This window comes from Schistocerca americana, chromosome X (genome assembly GCF_021461395.2).
Source record: "Schistocerca americana isolate TAMUIC-IGC-003095 chromosome X, iqSchAmer2.1, whole genome shotgun sequence".
NCBI classification, from domain to species: domain Eukaryota; kingdom Metazoa; phylum Arthropoda; class Insecta; order Orthoptera; family Acrididae; genus Schistocerca; species Schistocerca americana.
This window is the reverse complement of record NC_060130.1, coordinates 353251524-353276320: the sequence shown is the minus strand read 5'-3', so window position 1 is coordinate 353276320 and position 24797 is coordinate 353251524. Positions and strand designations below refer to the sequence as shown.

Below are 24797 nucleotides of genomic sequence, written 5' to 3'. Positions count from 1 at the left end.
TGGATACGATAAAGGATGTGCACAGTTCATGGCGTGCACAGCTAGCTCTCACTACTCAACCAGAAGTTCACATCAATGCCAGTAGGTGGTGGCACACTGCAGCAGACTGTTATCCCCATTCACATTGCATAAATCTCACTGGTAGCACACTCCTCAGATACGCCAATTCACTCACTATCTTGTAAAATTAGATCAGACATCAGTATATTTTATAGTTATACTGATAGAAAAACATATTTTATGGGTTTATAGTGAATTAGAGCATCTTAAGTTTTGGATTTAATCATACAGTAACCCATTTGGATTCCTACAGGAGGGTACACCAGATTTGTAGGTTTCTTTTACCTGTAGTCAGTGATCATGTTGGCAGAATTAATACATGAACTTAATCATTTTCACAAATGGCAGTTTACTGTGTGGGAATCAGCTTATGTGTGCAGTGTCGACATGAACTCTCTTGAATGTATTTTAAGTGCTAACAGGAAAAGTAAATTACCAGGAAAAGTAAATTACCAGGAAAAGTAAATTACCAGGAAAAGTAAATTACCAGGAAAAGTAAATTACCAGGAAAAGTAAATTACCAGGAAAAGTAAATTACCAGGAAAAATTAGGCGCAGACAAACTAAGGCCTCCCAGACCAGGTCCGTTGGTAGAAAAAGTGACAAAATCAAATAAATGTGACTACAAGCAAACATTTACCAAGTGTACACTAAGTGTAAGTAGTAAGAATGTCCAATTTTCAGCCCAGAAGTTAACTTGTACAACACTGATGTCACGGATTTTGTAAACATGTGCAAAAAAATGAAAAGGCATGAAAATGCCCACTCTCACAAAAATGCGAAAGGGAGAGCAGCGAAACCCTAAACTGTACAACCATTTTATCACTGATGCCTTTATTACTCACACTTTAAGCAACAACTCATAATAATTTCTGTTCTCTGTAATAGGTGACTTGTGAAAATGGGCAAAGTCTGAAACCAGTCAACCAGTAAATAAACAGCACCTTTGCTGTTAAACAATAAAAATGTATTTTCTTCAACATTAAATTAGAATATCGAATGGGTGAATATAACTTACGATATTTAAGCACTACCATTTAAGTGGTCAAAAGCAACTCAGTTGCCCTTTCTAAGATGCTAGGTATAAAATTTGTTCACTCACAAAAATTGAAGTGTTTAATACTGAAAGAGTCACTGCTCAAATTACACAGTCAGTCTCCTATCAAACCACTTGATGCCACCTGCTAGGCGCACACACACCACCTCCCATTAAGATATTATGCAATGCTATCGTGGCATCATATGTATAGCACACACGTGGTGGGTCTTGCTGAAGGAGGGAGCCGAGGGTTCTGAAAAAGTGTCGAACACTGAGGTGAACCTTGTTGCATCTGTGGGACGAAGGATGCCAGTGGTCAGGTTAACAAATGAAGAGTTTATTCTCTCTCTCTTCCAGCCATTATCTTTTATATTTATTCCACTATGTCCATCTACACAATGACACTACTACATGCAAGAAGATGGCAGCCTCCAACACACCAATTTTCTTACAGGTCTGTTTGGTATAATGAATGATTTTGCACACCAACTGCTTTCCTCGAGGTACTGTCAAATTATTCCGACACATGTTGACCACCACTTAATTTTTGTATAGTGACAAATAATATGATATGGCTCATGGAATGGCCATGTGCTCACCTTTGTCACTAGCTGTGGTCAATTTCTTCATGGAGAATTTGAAGAATATGTATTAAACAATGCTCTCCTACACTTGTACTATTCTGTTTTTATGATTATGCTGGTCATACATTTTTGATTTGGCCTCATGGAAAGGAAACACTGCATTAATTCTTTGACCACATGCACAGCTTATATCTTATAAAAGTTTTCTGTGGAAATGGAGAAGGACGGACACACTTTTCATCCTTCCCAAATGCTGTGTTGAACACACTGAAAGAGTCAGAAACACATCTGATGAGAACCATCACACTGCCAAAATAAAACACCTAACCACTGTGTTCAGATAAAACTGGTATCAAAAACATGAAAGCAAGCCAGCTCTCTCCAGAAAATGTAAATCCGAGTTTAGACAATCAGCACATGATATTTCTTCTGATCTGAAGAGCAACACCAAGTTGGACAATTCTTAAACAGGCATGGGATTAAAATAGTCTTTCATTCACTTAAGGAAACTGAAGAGATGTTACTCCCTGTGAATGATAGTTCAAGAGCCCAGGTGATTACAATATTTCATGCGAAAGTGGCAGTAGCGAAGTAGGACAATCTAGTCAAAAGATTTCCCAGAGTTGTAAAGAGCAGTGGTGGCACCCCGTCAAGTACAGGGATATACTGTTGATGAATGGAGCATTAGGAATAAGCACAAAATATTGTTTGTTCAAATATGCATTATAGCCTACACTTCAAACAAGTGGGGGACCCAGTCACCACAGAAGCAGCAGAAATTGGAATGTGTGTCAACAATTTGAACAGAGATACAAAATTCACACACAGCAGTGTGTCAAAGCAGGCACTTGACACAGAGTCTGCAATGGAGTACACCCTACAATATATGTCACGATAGAAACAATAATACTGCAAGTGACATTTCATTGTTGGCACCAATGTAATTTCTGATGGCAGAATTATTTTCCAAAGATCAGATTTCATGGAGAACTAAAGCAACAAGTGTGCACAATGAACACAAAGTTAAGCACTTCCTGGACTGTAGTGAAAGCTACATGGGGCCTGACACGCATAGTCTTTTTAGAAAGAAATCCTCAAACCTCCTCCCCCCAGGTGGCCATGACTGCTAGTGAGGAGACATTTAAACCAGGTATAGGAAGTTTGAATCTTTGTGTATAAAAAATTTTGATCATATTCTTTAGTGAGTGTATGAGGTAAGGTTTATGGTGACCCATCCATCAAACAGGGCATTAAGCTTGATCATGGGTATGACATACCCAAAAACAAGCACTATGAAACAAAAACAAAATCTTTGTGATCTAAGGCTGTCCCAATGTATATACTGCTTCCAAGGTTCCCTGGTGTACTGTTAAATCTAATCGTCAAAAATATATAATATTTCAGTGAGGAACTGTTCAGCCATCATCAGGTGATGATGATTCCATCATGGACTTTCAACAACTGGATATGACAGTACACTAAAAAACCTTGGAAGGAACAAAATCTTTGCTGTTTCGATTAACTAAGTTTTATGTATTGTCATGTGACAAAAAGTAGCACAATAATTAGAATGTTTTAGTTTATTGTTTTTCTGATACAGTTGAAGTAAGAAATGGGGGGAAGAGGGGGGAGGTTACTTTACCCATAGCTCCAATTATTTCTCTGTTTTAGCCCTCCAACTAAAGCTACGAGACTGGTGCCCAAAATTGAACCAACAAACAGAAATTTTGCACAGTTGCATTTATTTTGCCTCAAAACAATATAAAAATATGTTAGTGAAGTAGACACAATGTAACGAATGCAGACTGTAAGGAACTGCAACATACTTAACAGTAAACAAAAATGTTCTTAGTTTTTTTCCAACTTACAGGATATGTACACACATTCTGACAAGTGGTTAATGTGCTCACTACGGAGTGTGGCCACCTCTGACAGCAATACAGGCCTGATAAGGATGGAGCATGCTGTGAATGATGACATCAGTTTCATGTTGAGTCAATAATGCCCATTCTTACAGCAAAGCTGCTCGAAAGTCTAAGTGAGTGGTTGGTGAATGCTGATGTGATGAAACCCATCTCCCTTTGGCATCCATGGCGTGCTGTATTGGGGAGTGAGCAGGCCACACCATGCATGCAGTATCTTCCGTTTACAAGAAAACATCAACCACCCATGCTCTATAAGTTCGAGCATCATCATTCATTAGTACAAAGTCTGGGCCAACAGCATACCGCAACAATCGCACTTGAGGTCCTAAGATCTAATCACGATACCTTACACCAGTTTAACTTTGCCAATCCACCTGTGCAATTTCATGAAGAGGTGTTTCCTCCGCGAATAAGTCTCTTTCCACAATGTTTGTGTTCCAAAATAGTGTTCCACATTCCCTCCAGATACAAATCCGCTAAGCAACACTGTCCAACCTAAATCGGGACTCATCTGTGAGAAGAATATTCGCCCACTGTTTGAACATCCACGTGGCATGCTGATGACTCCACTCTAGACGTTCCCTTCTGTGAAGATACATCAGAGCTACACACACACAGCAGGTTTCCAACAGTAAAGACCACTCTGCCGAAGCCTTCTGTATGCTGTTTGCCTCGATTCATGTCCATTGGACGCTGCAAAGTCAGATGCCAATTTGCCACACAGTGCAAAGGCGGTACTATTCTGCCCTTACAGCCAAATAATGGTCTTCTGTTTCTGATGTCACACATGGTTGGCCCTGCCCTCGTCTTTGGGATACAGTTTCGGTCTCTACAAACTGTCACCACATTCAAGAAACAACAGAATGATTCACATTAAGCCACTGGTCCACATGATTTTGCGACTGTTCTGCTTCCATTCTTCCTATGGCCCTCCACCACAGAGAATCTGGTAGACATCTTCTCTGTGCATATTGCACCATCTATGGTATGTGCACAGTGATTGTGGATGTGGGTCTACCTGGTAAACACTACATCGTCTGATAGGTGTCATGACTTCATTGTTGGTGTAGTTGACCGCTGACCGGAATGCCATGTTCCTTGCAGGACACAGCTGTATGGACATCTGTAGAAAGTTTGTATGACTATATCATGAATTACACAATGGACCGGGCAATGGCGGTTTTTTTGCTTTAATTTTTGACTCCAGAGTATTTGGTTGTATTTTGTATATGTGCACTTCTGTAGCTTATTTATCAGTAAATTAAAGGTTTGTTTTTGTCACTAACCAATAACTTATGAACTCTTTCACTTCATGTTTCACAGTAGTGAGCAATGTTTGTAACAACATCTAGAAAACATCTGCTGTGTGTGCTTAAGTGTCATTTTAATCTCAACCTGGTGTAATTATTCCTTTAGTGTGTACTTATATTATAATCAAATTTAAATTAGGAGTCCAAGACAATATACAATCACCCCTCACATTGGACATAAAATTCAATATTGGCAGAGTAGCAGCTATGACTAATGCTTTTTCTTCCACTCCCATGCAATTTGGAGAACCAACAGATAACAAACATAAAAAAATTGATTGTCAATGAAATCCGCGACAGCTGCAGGCTATGAAAAAATTGACATCTATCTGCATTCCTTCGTGCTTGATGTCCCCCCAAATGTGATAGCATCTTCCAGTAGGATACGAGTCTGTGTCACAAGGATAGAATAGTGCTACAGTGGTTTGAGCAGCTCGACAGTGAACTTACATTGATGTCTTGGTCACTAAATTCACTGAAATTAATCTGATGCAACATATATGGGATACTATCAGGTGACAGCTCCATGCACGCAAACTGTCGGCCCATAATCTACAGGAACTGTGTGAAATGGCGCAGAAATCCGGTGCCATACACCTTCAGAAAACCACTGAGTACTTGTCAAATCCATGCTATGCAAAATTTTCAGTTGTATTGCTTTCCAAAAGTATTAAACAGATGGTCATAATGTTTGGGCATGTAATGGTATGTAAAACAATATACTAAGACATAGACAAGAAACTCTTTTAAAATGGAATACAACCTGATCACCATAACTGGTTTTAACCATTTGTTGGATTCTTTAGGCATTTAACACAAATAAAAATCTGTTAACTTTTTGCAGAAACACCCATTTAAAAGCAGTTTTCCTGCACAATGAAAATGAAACACATCCAATTTCTCTAGATTCTGAAGCATACTATTTAAAATATTCACTTCTTTTCTATATAAGGAAGGAGTGTTTGTTGATCTGAAAATCTGTGAATTAATAATTCACAACACTTTCAGTTACTGCTTCAGTGCAATAAGAAAGCAGTGTAAAACTGTTGTTAAAATAACCAAGATATTCTAATACAATATCAACAATTAAGTTATAATGTGCATCTGAACACACATTTTACTCATTCCTGCTTGGTATGTTTCCTGGAAGCCATAGCACAGTAACTGATGTACATGGGGAGACATTCCACCAGGACATTTTAGGTATGGAAAGAAGCCATCTGGGTAGATGGAATACGTCAACACTATCTGGAATCTGTTATACAGTGGGAAGTATTATTACTATTAAAGGACGGATTTTAATGTGCAACACCTTTCCAAAAATATAGCTATTATCTCACAGATAGGTCAACATATGCATCTGGGAACATGAAATCAAATTAAATAAACACAGTTTGTTGCACCTTTTGTGAGATTACCACATTCTGCAGTTTTTCCCTTTCTATTGCACACTTAAGCACACTTTTATCTGCATTTTTAATAGATTCAACCTTTTTTTTCTCTTCCTGAACAGGATTTTAAATATTTGTTCAATCAAAAGTAAACAATGGCCAATAAAGTTTGAAATATAATTTATGGGAAGCACCAGTAATCATTCATACTCCCAGCAACAATGATCAGCCTCAGTAACGACAGTCTACCTCAGTAGCAATGATCAATCTGCAGCTGTGAAATCAAATAAAATTGATGCTGAAACAATTGAAACCTAAATTCTGTTACAGCTAGCATGAATTTAATGGTTCCACTATCAACTGTGTATTGTCTTGTTCGCTGTGTTAGTGTTTTTACCACAAAAGATTGTTCACAACAAAATCGTGTGTGTGTGTGTGTGTGTGTGTGTGTGTGTGTGTGTGTGTGTATTGGATTTTATGTGCACCAACGACGAGGTCATCATCAGCCTTACACTTATCCAAAGAAACGAATGTGAAGATAAACTAAAATAACTAAAATTGTTGTACACTCACTCAAAAGGACTGAACTCTCACTATCTCACATGCACTAAAACTAATTAGGAGAGAAAGAAGCTATACATGAAATTAAAACACGGAAAAGAAACACAGAAGACCTAAATGGAAGGACAGAGAAATGTGACTGGCTGACCACTTAAAAAAACTTGGGTGAGCCAGTCATTCTATTGACACATTAAAAACGCCACCCTAAAATTTTGTTAAAAATGTTGAACAATTCATAAAAATTTAAAATTTTGACCACATCCCTTGGAACACTGCTCAAAATAGAGGTAAGATCTGTCGGCAAACCCGCCACAGTCTGCTGGTTGGCAAATAAAACATAGTCCAATAAAATGTGTCACTCAGTGATCTGCACACCACAAGCACCACACATTGGAGGGTCCTCTTGCTGGAGTAAGAATCTATATGTCAAGGGGCTGTGGCCTATGCAAAGGCAAATAAGAAGGACCTCGCCACGGCTGAGTTGTGGGCTTTACTACACAGAGCTTGTTGTCACTCACTTTCAGCGACTCGTCTTCCCATTGACGCATGACCTTGTACCTCCACAGCGAGGTGATAGCATGCAGGGAGATGGCACACTGAAATACCTGAGGATCACGACATGCCTCTTTGGCTGCTTGATCTGCCCTTTTGTCCCCACAATTCTCATGTGCCCAGGTACCCAGCAGAAAGACACCTCCTTCCCCAGTTGTTGTAGTTGAAGGAGGGCATCCTGGATATTCTGGATGATTTTATCCGCTAGGTACAAATGTTGGAGAGAGTAAAGGGTACTCAAAGAATCTGAACAGACAAGAAATTTGGCACTGGAAGAATGCCTCATCTGCTTCAGTGCCCGCAAGACTGCATATAATTCTATGTCAAAGATAGTAAATTCCTAGGCTGTCGGATCTTGAGGACACAATCTGGGAAAACGACAGAGCAACCGAGTCCCTCTGCTTAGACCCATATGTAAAAGATAGCTACACAGTTGCCGTGCAAATATAAAATTTCTGTAAATATCGAATTAAAAGCAGAAGCAGGAGTCCAATCTCTCCTGTACTGCGCTACATCTAAAATGACGCTGGGCCTCTGCAGTAACCAGGGCAGCAAACAGTTAAAACCCAGAATTTGGGGTTGTACTTGCTCCATGCCGAGTGACTCCAGCACACACTGCACGCAAATCCCAAACGGCACTGCACGCAAATCCCAAACGGCAGTAAGGCACGTGGCTCTTTGAAGAAGTATGGTGTGCAGGTGAAGTTGGAGCTGCGAGGATCTTACATACCATGAGGAGTTGTCGCCAAATGGTAAGTGACGGTTCCCAGGTCTCAGCCCAGAGGCTGGGTACGTGACTGGTCCTATAAGCACCCATGGCCAGCCGAATCCCCTCATTGTGAACAGTGTCAATGACCTGCTTTGACCTGTTAGTTTCGACCAACAATGAGCCATTACACAGTTGTTACATAGATTTTAATGTGTCAGCAACACCTTGCAAACTCTTACGGATATAGAAGGGGGACACTTTTTCAAATGTCCCCTCCTTCCTCTTTATCACCAAAGACACTTTATTATTCACAACTCCATGAGCTCTGTTACTGAAGTCTGACGTATTCTTAATATCAGGAGGACTAGCCTCTATCATTCTCTTGGATAAATGAGTGTGAAGAAGATTTTGAGGGTTCCATCTCAGCCCCACAATTAGCTAGGGAAACAAGGGTCCATTCAGACAGGGCCGGCATGCCCGAGTATGCCTTATACAACTGAGGTGTCGCAGGTTCCCCAGTGGTTGCCCGCTAACGACTGTTCCACCTCAACAACCATGCATCCCATCACCGCACAGCAAACCTTGAGATTGAGGGGCTTTTAATACAGGTTTATTCTGTCCTCATGATCCAGGCGATCAAGCCCAGATCCCTGTTCCCTGAGAGAGACAACGTTCCACTGCCACACTGCACCATGCATAGAGCTTACGGTGACAGGGGACACTGGCAGCACTTACCAGTCCCCAGCTCAGGAGTCCCCAGGTCGCCAAGTGCTCACCCAGCAAATGAATGCCGAGGCCCTGAAGGCAAAAAATCGTGTCAAAGGTTAAGAAAGAGAAGTTGTGTGCACTTTCAGAAGAATTCAAGACTCAATTTATTGAAGCTGATGGCATGATTCTGCAATGTGCCACCTGTGAAGTAAATATTGCAATTGATGATAGGCATCAAAGAAAGAGAATAAATCACCACATCCAGAGCAACAAACATTTAAAAAAAAAACATTGAACTTCGCAAGCTGGAATTCAAACAAATTACTCTCGTACACTCCTTTACTTCATGATCTGAAAAGCAGCAGTCACTGAATGGGTTAAGCGCAGATCTTGCCATGGTATTAATCCAGTCAGAATTCCAATCCATAAGGTAAACAATACTGCATTCAAACCATTTCAAGGCAAGTACACACAAAGGTCAATATCAGATGAGAGCACTCTGACAAAGTTACAAACACCTAAATTATGACAACATTTTAGGGAAAACGAAAGCAGTGGTTGGCAAACATGAATTGGGATTCGTTTTAGGTGAAACTACTGATGAGCTGCAAACATATATTTTGAATATGTTGGTTTTTCCATTATCTGCTGAATGGGTAAACCCTATGCTTTTTAAAATGTACCAACTTGAGAAGACAAATGCCTGCACGATAAAGTAATCGTTCAATGACTCATGCATGAACCTGTGCCTAGGGGCATACATTACGAAAAAGTCAGGCTTGTGGTGACTGACCACTGCTTCTATATTTCCAACAACTGAAGGTTATGTATCACAAACTCAACCTTGTGACATTTACTGCACATAGTCTACACCGTGTTTGAGAAAGTATTAGGGAAAATCACTGCATGGTAAATGGCTTCATCGCTGCTGTGACAATCATTTTGGTAAGGGCTCCCAGTTGTCAAACTTTGCATCAACAAGCCTTCCATAGTTTCCTGTCACCACTAAGACGGGGTACTGGTGCAAGGTGCACAGTTCTCTCGTGTGAAAACTTTGATAAAATGAAACACTTCATACGTGCCCTACACTCCGTGGATGCAGCAGCCATCATGCAGGCCCAACAAGTAGTAAACAACAAAGACCTAGAGTTGGAACTTTTTGCAGTGTGTGGTTACAAATATTTGCCTGATGTAATTCAGAGTTTTGATGAAGGTATGGAGGAGGAGGAGGAGGAGGAGGAGCAGTGGTAGAAGTTGATGAATGTACGGGACATCCTTCACGGATTTTCTAAAGACAAATCAAAATTACATTTGAAGAACAATCCAGATGTGGAAACCTTTGCAACTTTGAGAACTTCCTTTGCAGGTGCTGACAAGATATGCTCCATTGGTTTCTGAAGATGATGAGCAGAGTTTCTCCACATATAATGAGCTACTGAGCTCAAAGTGACAGTGACTTAGTGTCAAAAACATTGAAATAATATATGTAATCCAGTACAACAGAACCCTGTAAATGGGAAGTTCATGCAGCTGGTTTAAACTTGAATAGAATAATTTCATTACCACCCTTTTTTTACACCTTTCTGTACGTATTTTCAGAACCTTTTCTGTCCATAATTTGCACCTTAAAATCCTTTCACTGACTATTACTGTGAAATATGAACTTAAGCCCACCTGAGTTCATAAGACTAGGCTAGATAAATTATCTTATAATTAAAATGCACCATCATTATGTCTTTCTAAACATAAGCAAGAATGTCGTGTTAATTTTTACTCAAAACATAGTGGCATAATGGTAAAGCGAAAGTTTAAAAATTTTATATGAAAGTAGTGATGTCTTTTGTGATGCAATATACCAGTGTTTTATGACTCTCCATAGCAACAGAACATTCATTTAATTTGCAAATTTTTTGTACAAAATATAGGGGGTAAGCAAAGTCGTCCTCAGCACCACAGTGTTTTATTATGCATAGTCCTACTGAAATTGGTATGAACTTGTCTTCCTTCAGTCTTTGGACTGACTGACTCACCCCGTTATACAGTGACCTACAGCAAGGGTGCCCATGCGGTAGTCTGTAGGGGTATGGGGTATAGACCTGGGGCTATGGAGTATTTTTAATATTTTGGAAGATGAATGGTGACTCGTAAGTAACCATAAAAAAGTTCCAGTTCCGACCCTGTTAAAAATCTGCACACTGCAGACATTTAAATAATTTTCTTGAAAGAAAAACAGCTGACTATACCATATATTTTTTCCTTTCCCTAAGAGATTTGGGGGGGGGGGGGGGGCGCTTGCCCCTGGGTATGGGCATCCTTGACCTACAGTTTAATGTGCATTCTGAACTACAGTGACATAACATTTTTTTTACAACATTGCTTGCGGTAAAAAAAATTATAAATGACAGATCAAAATTACAAGACTGACCAGGTATCAAACCTAAAACTTTGAATCAGTAGTCTTAGACTTACCACTGTGTCATACAAAAAACAAGTCATTTTATTTCTAACCCAGTTTTATAACAAGGAAAAATATTTGATCACATTTCTGCTGACAGAAAACAAAAACAATATTAAACATAAATTGAGAATTATTGTTTGACAAGTACTTCTACTACAATGAATTTTCAGAGAGGGAGAGGGAGAGGACTAATTTGTTTTAGATACAGGTGAAGCATTGTGTGAATATCATTCAAAATTTCTTAGGTAAATGGTTAACATGTAGTTACATTTTGAATGCAAAATCAAGTAATCTTTAAAATTAGTTGATACATTCAGCATTACTGGGATGTCATCTATGGAACACAAAAATTTCTGCCAAGCTGGTGTCTCAAATGCACCAAACACCTTATTTGTGCCCTTAGTGCCGGAATGCACATCCAGACCCTTTAGGGACACTATCTATGCATTTGCAGGGCACAGCAGCCTGGTTCAATCAAAGCAATCCAGAACTTGAAAATTTCTCCATGAATACAATGCTCTTAGCCATAGAGACAGGAATCATGGACACTGCAACATCATTTGATGTGATGCATTGTTTATCATTGTGAAATATTATTGTTTGAAATTGTAAAGAAATCTCAATCCAGCCAAACTAATTTACATTTTGCAATTGTTTCTCTACATCACTCCTCACAAATGTCCAAACTATGGACTTCAATGAAGTCACCTCAGTTTCCTGCCAATTCCCCTGTCCAACTGATAGTCAGTCAGTCTCAAGGAACCTCAAATTTGAAGGAAAATTTAACCTTAATAAAACCCGAGCAGTACGAATAGTTAGAAGTGAAATAATTTCTTGAAATATGCACTAAGAGTGCTCAAAATAGGCAAAGTCTCCAACTTGGTATCAGGGACAGCTTTGTAGAAACATAGTCATATAAATCTGAGATGATGTCTCCAGGATTTCCGTAAATGGAGACGTTACCATTCAGTATCATTACCTCGAGGTTGAAACAGAGTATTAAATGTTGGATTATTGCTTCAAAACCTAGGTGGTGAAGTCTACCATCATCAAAGAGATATCATGGCCTTGGACCAGGAAGACAGATCTGAATTGCCTCTTTTCATGAGTTAGTAGAGTTCTGGCGGTGTTAGTTCATTTAGAACCCTGACAGAATTTTCTACCTCAACTGCACTTCAAATTATCACACTCACATTCTTTTAATGTATACGATTGAATACCTGCCTGAAACCACAAAGAAACCAGTTTTCAAATGGGGAAAAGGCTACTTCACATCTGGTTGAAACGAAATCATATATGCTTGCATTAACTACGTCCACACCTAAAATCCCTACTGGGTTGCCTTTACAGATTGGATATCTGAAAATTATTTACCTCTTTAAGGAACTCTGGCTAAAACCTCTTCTTGCTTTGTTCAGCCATACTTCTTGCTTTTGATCCCTACAACACAAACAAATATGAGGTTTTCTACACAGTGTTGTGCATCACTCGTGTTGCCAGCCTACCCTTGTCTGCTCAGCCGCCATCCTCACTCCAACGCGGAAAAGAAGAACTAAACTAAACTCCTCCCGAACAGGCCATGAAGGCCCAATGGTACCGACCGGCCACCATGTCATCCTCAGCCCACAGGCGTCACTGGATGCGGATATGGAGGAGCATGTGGTCGGCACACCGCTCTCCCGGCTGTATGTCAGTTTCCGAGACCAGAGCCGCTACTTCTCGATCAAGTAGCTCCTCAGTTTGCCTCACACGGGCTGAATGCACCCCACTTGCCAACAGCGCTTGGCAGACCGGATGGTCACGCATCCAAGTGCTAGCCCAGCCTGACAGTGCTTAACTTCGGTGATCTGATGGGAACCTGTGTTACCACTGCAGCAAGGCCGTTGGTCCAACTTGGAAAAGGGTGTCTTCTAACACAGCCTGAAGATTTTAGAATAGATGCATCAATAGTGTAGTGAACCAGTCTAATTGTGTGAGCTAGATAACAATGGTTATCTTTGGTTGAAAATTAGTTATCTGATTGCAGTACACACAAGCCATTTGTCACACCATCAGTTTCAATGACCTCCTTTTGGAGTTTATTCTGTCCTTCAGATGTATTTAGAAAAGGAATGAAAATTACTGCCATCCACAAGAGAAGGAAAAATAAGGACCAGTGTCTGACAATTGGACTACCATTTAACCACTAAGCCACATGTGGCAATATTTTCTGCATTTTATCTCCTTCACACTAGTCTACATAATGCACAACAATTTGATTCAGTAGTGACATGGGTTAATCACCTGGCTATTATGCTGATGAATCAACCAACTTATGTACTCAAATAATCTTCAACAACTATTATGTTGACTCATTAGAAACACTTTTTGGTGTATAAAAGCATTAATCACCAAGGATAGTAAAATTTGTTATTGTTCTGCTAATGTCAAGGAAAATGGCAAACAAAAGCAGCAAGTAAGTGTACATATGCTAAATTTCGTGGGCCAGGCTATCCGTCACACGGGCATTGGTACAGGCAAAGTAGCCAGTTTCTGTATATGGTTCACACACATGCAGAGACAATATTCACTGCATAACTCAGTGTGGGGAATGTTATTTATGACCCTTTTTTTTTTTTTTTTTTGCAGCTGTGTATATTTTTGACTACAAGCAAGCAAACCAGTGAGGTGTTTGTGCTTACATGGCAAAAACCACGTCGGACAATCACATTACAGAGTATATTAGGACTTGTAATCATTCCATGAATGACGCAATGGAGAATTTGTAAATATGAAATGAAATGTACAGATACCTGCTTAACCTGATATTGCTCATTTTAGGACCAGGTGATTAATTTATGCAACACTTCTGCAAAAATAATTTTTGAAATATGTCAAATTTGATTATTATTTTTCTATAGAAATGTAAATGGTAGAAAACTGTTTGTTCCGCGATGTATAAATTCTAATTGGGTATAAAATTTGTTGAGAAAATTAATGATATCTGCTGCCTTAAAGCTTAAATGATCCCAAGTGCTTTCAGTTTGCTATTTATCTGAGAGCTAACTTAACTTCTAAATGATCCCAAGTGCTTTCAGTTTGCTATTTATCTGAGAGCTAACTTAACTTCTGGAGCACTTTCAACAATTTTGTAGTGAGTATAACAGTGATCACCACTCTTAACTTTGTAAATTGTACGTACTTTGTTGCCACCACATGTGAAACGTGAAATACATGCAGGTATCATAGTCTAAACTTCTGTGACTCCATAAATAGAAGCAGTTTGTGGAACTCTGTATACTCAATGACATATGAGGTATCAGTATTTTAGGAAACCACTTAAAATTAAGAAGTTTCAGCTGAGGTAGATTGTGACTACAACCAGTACCAACAAAACGTGGGGTTAAATTATGTAGAAAAGACATTACACATTGGCACATTTCCCAGAAGAATGAAGTACTTCCATAACAGCGCAAGTACCCAAGACTGAACTAAAGAATGAATGCAGCATTTTGAAGGGGGAACTTACAATAAAAGTATAATTGCCTTAGTATTTACCCTGTTGCCAGAAACCGTATATAAGCTTGTCTGAAAGTTTGTCTGTTGCAAATGGTAATTTTGATCTGACTTCACTTAATACCTCTGAATACTTACTTTACAGACTTCTTTTCACTCTACAAAAGTGATAGAAATCCAACAGAACCAGATGCAGGGAGTAAGATGGATGGATCTACTTCCATTTTGTTTGTGGCCGAAACCTGTGCTACACTCAATGCATGTAAGCATTTTTGTGGTTGAGAGGAAATCTAGGACTGTCACAATGTAAACAATTTTCTTTTTTTTACTGCCTGATATAATAATTTTGCACATCAATATGAGGGAAAAATAAAAGTTTCCAGGTTATAAATGATGGATAAAAATTTCCTGAAATCACACTGAATCAGCTAAGGAACTGCTCTACAGTTAAAAATGAAGGAAGATTAATGTTTGACGTACCAGTGATGGCAAGGTCCTTAGAGATGGAGAACAAGGTCAGATTGCAGGTTGATAGCAAGGAAGAGCAGCCATATCCTTTACGAAAGGAACCAGCCTGCGATTTACCTTACGTGACTTAGGAAAAAATGAAAACCACAAATTTTCATGGCTGGATGGGGTTTTATTCCTAGTCTTTCTACATGCAAATATGTTCAGGAACTGTTGTCATGATCTTGTAACATAAAAGGTATGCTGGCAAGCTATCAGCTGTGTAAAATTACTGAAACTGTGGATTTCTAAGTTTGGCTTGGTTGAGGGGGCCAAGGTGGGGCTGTAATGAGCCAGTGGAGGCTGAGCCAGTCATAGTGACCAGGGCCAGGTGGGCGCCAGCCATGGCGAGCAAGTTGGGACACTCAGAAGCCAAGTTTTACCACAGTTTGGTGGAGTTCGGTGAAGTAGTTGGTTCAAGAACTAGCAAGTGGAGGAATGTAAAGACACTAAGAACGGTGGCTTCAGCAGCATGGCAGACAATGGATATTCTTAAATATTTTGAAATTAAATAGTAATTCACACATTCGTCATATCCCAAAACCAACCACATCGGCATAATCATGGTCCTAAGGTGCATGTAATGACTCTTGAATATTATATATATTATAAAACTATAGGAGTCACATCGTCACCATAGCTGAATGATAATGAACAAATCATTAAAAATTAATAACTTTTGAGCATTTCAAGTGATCTTGACAAACCAGTACTGAAGAACAGGTAAATGTGTCAGAGCATCACAAGTTCCACACTTACACAGAAAATGAATGCAACATGAAATCCCTTGCACCTTTCCCTATGTAACAATGAATAGTTTATTATGTGATTTATTATGTAAGTAATGAAATGTTAATTTGACCTATAATAAAGACACTCATTTGAAAGTAATAACATGCAAATAAAACCTAAAACCACCATTAAATGCAGCACAAAGAGACAATTTTATTGAGTAGGTCATCTTTATTGTTTATCATGTATTAACAAAAATTTATTGGTGATTCATATTGTGCAAGTGTGTGCAAATTTAATGTTTCAATTTACAGGGTTATTACAAATGGTTGAAGCGATTTCTCAGCTCTACAATAACTTTATTATTTGAGATATTTTCACAATGCTTTGCACACACATACAAAAACTCAAAAAGTTTTTTTAGACATTCACAAATGTTCGATATGTGCCCCTTTAGTGATTCGGCAGACATCAAGCCGATAATCAAGTTCCTCCCACACTCGGCGCAGCATGGCCCCATCAATGAGTTCGAAAGCATCGTTGATGCGAGCTCGCAGTTCTGGCACGTTTCTTGGTAGAGGAGGTTTAACCACTGAATCTTTCACATAACCCCACAAAAAGAAATCGCATAGGGTTAAGTTGGGAGAGCGTGGAGTCCATGACACGAATTATTGATCATGATCTCCACCACGACCGATCCATCGGTTTTCCAATCTCCTGTTTAAGAAATGCTTCTGCTTTAGCCTTTTCCGTAAGATTTTCCAAACCGTGGCTGTGGTACGTTTAGCTACCTGCTTGCTTTATTCGTTGACTTCTGCGGCTACGCGTGAAACTTGCCCGCACGCGTTCAACCGTTTCTTCGCTCACTGCAGGCCGACCCGTTGATTTCCCCTTACAGAGGCATCCAGAAGCTTTAAACTGCGCATACCATCGCCGAATGGAGTTAGCAGTTGGTGGATCTTTGTTGAAATTCGTCCTGTAGTGTCGTTGCACTGTTATGACTGACTGATGTGAGTGCGTTTCAAGCACGACATACGCTTTCTCGGCTCCTGTCGCCATTTTGTCTCACTGCTCTCTCAAGCGCTCTGGCGGCAGAAACCTGAAGTGCGGCTTCAGCCGAACAAAACTTTATAAGTTTTTCTACGTATCTGTAGTGTGTCGTGACCGTATGTCAATGAATGGAGCTACAGTGAATTTATGAAATCGCTTCAATCATTTGTAATAGCCCTGTATTGTGCATGAACTATTAGACATATGACATTGCATATGGTCTGAGAGAGACCGGAAGGGAAATAAGCTTTTTTTAACATATACTGTATACTGTATTTGTGAACAGTGTAGATTTTAAATGGAGGTCCATATTAGATATTTTTTGTTTATAGTATGATTTGGTAATGTTTAATTAGTATCTGGGGAATCTGCTACCCTCTTTAAATATGCAATCATGCAATCTTTGGTGTATTTCATTTATTATTTTTGTTATTATTATTATTTTGCGGTTAAATGCACATTTGTAGGACTGCCATTTTAATTGTCATTTTTATTAATATATTATTTTATTTCAACTTGTATTTTATCTGGTCATGAAAGCCGACTATGCATGGTTCAACCCTACAATTTTTGCAAAAAAAATTGCACAGATTCAAGTTTTAAGTGAAAACAATAGTGAAAAAATGAAATTAATACTGGTAATAAGTCCAAAAAGAGTGTGTGTGTGTGTGTGTGTGTGTGTGTGTGTGTGTGTGTGTGTGTGTGGGCGCGCGCGCGCGCGCGTGCTGTGTGTGCGTGGGGCGGGGCGGGGGTGGGGCGTGCTCAAAAGTGTCCATAAGATTTATAACAAATGATTTTGTGTGGTCATGTCAGACTGAATTACAGAAACATGCAAATGAGAAATTTAAAAGGTTTTAAGGGACAAAGATGAGTTAACAAAAGGACTTAAAAATGAAATCAACATCTTAAAAAAGCAATACAGCTGTCTAAGTAAAAAGATGCAAATTTAGAGCAGCAACTACCTCGAAGACCACTGTCATTCGAGCAATTCAGATGTATATTGTGATACATGGCACTGACCTACAAATAGTGTCTCACTAAAGGGTGTGTGAAACAAAACAAGAAGTGTGAACATATTACGTGTCACAGATATGTTCGCTGTTCTTGAGTTCAAAGAAAAATGCAGCGAAATGAACAATGATAAAACTGTTTTTCCTCCTCTAGAACTGAACAACAGAATGAAAACATGACAAATTAACAATACCATTACTGGTACTACAAATCTCTCTATGAAGAATGACCCACACAGACAGACAAAAAATGTACATAAAAATGAAACACACACTGTGAAGAAGAAAGAAACAAAAACTGATGTATATTGAGACAACCACACGAAGGGACTTTCTCAAGAACTTAAAAGCATTAGTAATTCACTGACAGTAACAGGTATGATAAGGCCAGGTGACAATTTCAAAGAAGTGACGAGAAATGTTGTGAAAAATGGCCATCTGAAGAGGACAGTGTAGAGATTTTTGCTGCAGCAAATGACATTTACAAAAACAGAGCAATGAACTTGTTTAAACAGTTCTTGAGACTTCTATCACTTCTAGCAAATACAAATATCATATTCGTAAACTTCGGCCACTGATATCACCTGCTAGGATGCTCACCTGTAAACAAAGAAATTCACAGCATAAATAAAAAACAAAAGCCCATGTAAGATGTTCAGTAATGTCAAATTAAAAGAAGTCAGCAAACTTGATACAGCATGTTTCTCCAGACTTGGACTTCACCAAAACAGTAAAGGATATTGCATGTTAGGAAAGTTGATAAGTGAAGCAATTAAAATTAAGTCCCAAAAGACAGTGATAGAACTGGGGTGGTATGAACCACATACAGAACCCACTACTGAACCAACAGAGGAACCACCTCAACAGAATGCAACAGCAGTAGACCAGCCAGAATTGCAGATACAGTCACATCAGTAGCCAAAAGGAAGGATAGTGCTACCTCTTATTACTCTATCAGAAGCAGGGATGTGAGGAGCAGCAATTAAGATTTTTGATGGACCATCACGCCCCAGCCAACGTCAACGAAACAGTAAATACAGATGCATTAAGTTGCTTACCTATCATTACTGATGACAGAATTTTACTTATGCATCTAAATGGGCAATCAGTCGGAAACAAAATAGATGAAATAGATTAAATTCTGAACTCAAACCCATGCTATTATTGTTGCACACAGTGTAGTAAGGGGTAGAAAACAGAACAATTTTAGTAAAACTCGCTCAAATTGCCACAGGCAAATTCTAGTCATACCAGATACAGAGTCTGAAGAAGGAAGCCAGCCAGTATGTCACAAGTAGGACAGATCGACAACACTGTCTGTCGAGTAAGGATACACAGAAAAACCAAGCAATGCGAGACGAGCATTTTCATTAGCATTAACTTCGTCTATTTCATAACAGCACATAGCAAGGGATCGGTGCAGTAGTTAACAGCCTGTTAAGTAAATATAGCAGAATAAAGAGAGACATTCGGTCATTATGAACCAAGCCTTGCATCATAGCCTCACGATAGCTCCCTTTAAATACTCCAGCTCTCGTCATGAGTTGATCATTGAGATTGAAGGCATTCACAGTAATAGCACTAGATTTCATTATTACAATACTGTAGTGAATCTATGACATAGACGTTCAGCACATTCTATGCACTAGCCATTAATGTACTCAAGATGATGGTCTTCACCTGATGAAGTTCATGCTGGTTGCCATCTACCGTCTACTGATGGAAAAACTGTCTTCTGACAACACCACATCACAAAGTGCTGCCAATACCAGACTTCACTGTGGAAGCCCGCAGCAGGGGCTCTTTGGGTCCACATTCCTGTTCAACACTCCTTCAGGTGCTGACAGCTACCAGTGGTAGGGAGGAGATCTCTGACCACCCAACTACCTGCACCAGGAACATTCTGGGTGGGTCATCAAGTGTTGAGTGGGACCGAGTACACTCCAGCAGCCAGCAAGAGAACCACTTCAGACTGGGCACTGGCTGTGTCTGCTTGCATGTAGTCACCAGGGTTGCCGATGTCTTTTCCTGGCATGCAGACACTGAGCTGACTCTACAGAAGTTAGCTAGAATCCAACGTGCAGCTGGATGAGCAACAGCTGAGGCTGATGCAAATGGACAATGACTCGTAAACAGTGCGAACAAATAACTGAACTCCAATAATGTTTTACTAATGTTGTTGATGCTTCCTAGGTCTGAAACAGCTATCCTGACTCCACGCAGAGATGTCTCTGCTTGGTCCTCTGTAAACTGGTGCCAGAAGCATGGTCTCCGTAGCTGTCATTAGTGGATTTGGCAGAAGTGTTCGAATCCAACATCTGGAATTCAGAGGAATTGGTCTGCATATGTCACATCGCAGCAGTAACCGCAATGCATTAAGTACAAAAGAGATTTTTTTTACCTTTTTTGGTTATGATATGGCAAATTTTAGGCATGCTGATGGGGACACTACGTCAAAAAAAGCACCTTTATTGATACGAAATTGTAAAAAGACATATTTAGTACCAGTGAGATGTACTATTTGCAATTTAGCAGGTCATAGTGAACCAAGCAGTAAGTTCATATCAGTAACTTGTTCTACTTGTAGAAATAGTCATGCAGCATACAAGTGTTGAGAGTCTCTTGGATGCTGATAGGCAAAAGTAGTAGTTGAGTCTAGGTTCATACATTGTAAGTTGTATTTTTCTCAATTGGTATATGTTGCTCTGTTGGAAGCATATTTTCAGAATAAATATAAGTTAGTGGTAAATTACACAAAAATGCTAGGCACTAGGTGAACTACTATTAGCGATAGCATAATCACTCCGACAGAGCAAGTGCTGCAGTTGTTACAGTAAAATGCTCAACAAAAGTTACGCCATGAAGAATTGATGGTTCAATTAGAATCTTTTTGGTCTGAGCGAGAGTCGCAGTTGGTTCGTATGAATTTAAGTCTCCAGTAGCAAAGCCCCAGTTTTCAGTACATCTCTGAGCAGCCAAACTAATCATACCCTTCCCCACCAAAACAACAGATGACATAACAGTGTTCATTAATGATGTATTGGGCCAGGATGAGTAATTGGTCACATGACACTTCTCTGTAGATGGCCAATTTACATCTTATGGGTGAAGCCAAGACATACGTGATGTACTACAAAATGCTGGGCAAATACATTTCAATACTTAGTGGAAGGTTCACATCAAAGACACTGTAATCAGAATAGTGCTAGGTCTTTTAGAGAAAAGTTGAGTGGTGTGACAGAAAAGGCAAATGAGACTGTGGACACTTTTTCAGATAGAACCCATAAAGTAAATGTGCACATATATGAGCTGACACGGAGTCCAAGCGGATCGCATCATACTCAAGGAGGCAGAAAACAGAGCCTTCAATGTGTTTTTTCTAGGAATTCCTGCAGAGTTTTTGCAAAGAGTATTAACAGAACACCCAGAGGATTCGGCTACAGCACACATTTACAGGAAATAGATATTGCTACCCAAGTACCCAATGATAAGCAAATTTTTGTTTCTGGAAAGAATTGTTACCATTGTGGGAAGAAAGGGCATTTGAAGGCACAATGCCCATACTGTTACAGATGTGGGCATTTCGTCCACCAGAAAATGAGTGTGGAAATAGGAAGCTATGTAATGGAAAGAAGCAACAGAAAATGTTAAACATAAACAGGGGTGTTTTGCCTGTCAGAAAACATTCCCAGCAAGGAATACTGCAGACACTAATGTGCAGATGGATTGTTGTTTGATGAACTTTGTAAATGGTAAACAACGTACATTTTTAGCCAATATTGGTACAAATGTATCTGTGATCAGTCTAGACCTCATGGGTAGGGGAACACTAGGGACCCCCAGGTATAGCTTACATGGAGTGGAAAATAATGATTTGTTATTATTGGGGACAATTAGGGACAATGCAGCTTGTTTTTAGGACTGGAACTGTAGAGTTTCATGATCATATGGAAGTGTTGCCAACTGTGGGGCAACTGCATTCCATGATTCATGGACTTTACTTCCTGGGTAGGCATCATGCAAAAATTAATCTTTCACAATACACAACTGAACTTCTTTCCAATGAGTCCAATGGCTGTAAATGTTTAGGTGTTGCATGGTACACTGACGCCTAATGTGTCACCAACTGAACTGCGCATTGTTATATTGTTATTGTACCAAATAGGTCAGTTGATGGTACTCGAAAATATCAATTTTGTTGTGATTACCATCACCTGAACACACAAAAAACAACAGATGTGTATCTGATCCTGAACATAATGGATACATTAGACAACCTAGGAAGGTATAAATGTTTTTCAGCAATTTATGTTAGAGATGGTTATCACCAACTGAAAGTGTTTCTTGCAGATAGAACCAAAACAGCTTTCACTGCATTTTCAGGTCGTTACCAATATCAAAGAATGCTTCTAGAATGAAATTTTCACTCTACAGCAGCGTGTGGGCTGATATGAAACTTCCTGGCACATTAAAACTGTGTGCCAGACAGAGACTCGAACTCGGGATCTTTGCCTTTCGCGGGCAAGTGTTCTACCGACAGAGCTACCCAAGCACGACTCACGCACCGCCCTCACAGCTTTAATTCTGCCAGTTCCTCATCTCCTATCTTCCAAACTTTACAGAAGCTCTTCTGCGAACCTTGCAGAACTAGCACTCCTGAAAGAAAGGATATTGCGGAGACATCGCTTAGCCACAGCCTGGGGGATGTTTCTAGAATGAAATTTTCACTCTACAGTGGAGTGTGTGCTGGTATGAAACTTCCTGGCAGATTAAAACTGTGTGCCGGACCGAGACTCGAACTCGGGACTGTCGGTAGAGCCCTTGCCTGTGAAAGGCAAAGATCCCGAGTTCGAGTCTCAGTCCGGCACACAGTTTTAATCTGCCAGGAAGTTTCATTACAGTTGTTTATCGGATTATGCAGTTATTATCATAAGTTTGTGAAGTGATTCCCTGAAATTACCCAGCTGTTAGATAATTTGCTAAAAAAGGTGTTTGTTTTCAGTAAACAACAGTGTCAAGAATCAGGTGCCAAGCTCAAGAAAATATTAATATCAGATCCTACATTAACATTCCCTGACTTTGCACAAGAATTCATACTTCCATAAGATGCCTCCAACAATGCTTTGGGCTGTATTTTAAGGCAGAACGTTGATGAAAAAGATGATCTCACAGCAGATGCCTCCAGACAATTGAATAAGACAAACTACTTATTTCACAGTTGAAAAAAAAAATGTTAGCAGTTATTTACAGACTCTCTTATTTTTGTCGCTGTTAGTATGGTCAGAAATTCAAAATGGTTACACACCATTCGTCTTTTAAAATGGTCGTTAGGGTTGAAAGGTCCATAAAGTCATTAACGAAATAGGCATTAAAATTATGTGAGTTCAACTGTGAAGTAAGCCAGGAGTGAAACACATGACTGCAGAGACCCTAAGTAGGAAGATAGCAGTTTTACAAGTGGTAGGTGGAAGCCATACAGATTGAATAAATGCACAATCACCTAACAGTGAGTATCAACTATTTCAAACGCAACCTCAGTTTGAAACACAAGAAGGCTTACTATGCAGATTTACCAAGTGTGGTTCTTGCACTGTAGCTCTTGCATTACTGACAATGGAAGTAATGCATCAACCACACAACCATGTCTTATCAGGTCACACTGAGGGGAAAACAACAGCTGACAGACATGTTAGCTGAAAGATTTTGGTGGAGAACGCATTGCAGTGATGTAGAAGAATATGTAAGAAACAGCATCCCACATGTGCAAAGAGCAGATTCAAATCATCAGAAAGTTCAGTTACAGCCACAACCAAAAGCTGACAAACCATTTTCTATGCTAGGATTTGATGTTTTCGGACATTTCAATAGAACACAGGCAGGTAATGAATGTGTGCTTACGGTGTAAGATCATTTCTAATGATATTTGGTTATGGTAGCCATCCCAGATCAGAAACGAGTAGTGCAGCCCATGGTAAACAACTGGTTACTGAAATTTGGCATGCCAGAAACCATCATCACAGACCAGGGCACTAACTCTGTATTGGACCTAATGAAACAGTTAAAAAGTTACTCAGTGCATATAATTCGAAAGTTCATACTGGAACTGGCCTCTCACTGTACGAGGTAGTATCTGGGCAAAAAATGCCGTCACATTTTGATGTAATTCAACCAAACTGGGTCCACAGGGTGAATCAGTGAAAAATTTTGTGAAGAAGGTGAGAGAAATTTGGCAAAGGGTAAAGCATGCCAACACAAAAGCTTTAGAGAAGCAAGAACATATTAGGCAATGAACGAGTAAACTGCCACAATACGGAACAGGACAGTGGGTGTTACTAGCTAATCCATATACCCCAAAGGGCAAAATGAGAAAGTTTTTAACGAAATATCATGGACCTTACCAAGTTATCGAAATAACCTCATCAGTCAACATAAAATTACAGTTGTCAACTGGAATTTCTGTAGTCCATGTGAGCAGAGTCACACTGATTAGAGGTGAGGCTGATGCACTGTCACACATTCCTTCAACTGTTGCAGAAAAAGAAGAATCGCCAAAGAAAAAGGAACATTAGGCAATGTTCCTTACCCCTTTAGGTCTAGGAAATAGCGTAAATTTCATGCAAATGTACATATGGTATTTGTTAGTTACTTAGGTTAGTCTTAATTTTCTTTACTGGTCATGTTCTGTATTTATGTATTTGTATGAGGGA

General features: G+C 39.5%; 1 protein-coding gene and 1 pseudogene across 6 annotated transcripts in view; both read right to left on the bottom strand.

The window, feature by feature from the left end:
* Positions 1-24797, bottom strand: part of LOC124556525 (myb-like protein O) — a 97850-nt gene that overhangs the window by 3969 nt on the left and 69084 nt on the right. Inside the window, exon 4 of one of the 6 annotated variants that reach the window (XM_047130480.1) lies at positions 8866-8928. The exons of the other annotated variants lie outside the window; for them this stretch is intronic. Coding sequence (XP_046986436.1) covers positions 8903-8928 — 26 coding nt within the window. The 3' untranslated portion in view covers positions 8866-8902. The remainder of the gene's footprint in view (positions 1-8865; positions 8929-24797) is intronic. 6 annotated transcript variants of the gene reach the window in all.
* On the bottom strand, positions 13067-13184 carry LOC124557551 (annotated as a pseudogene).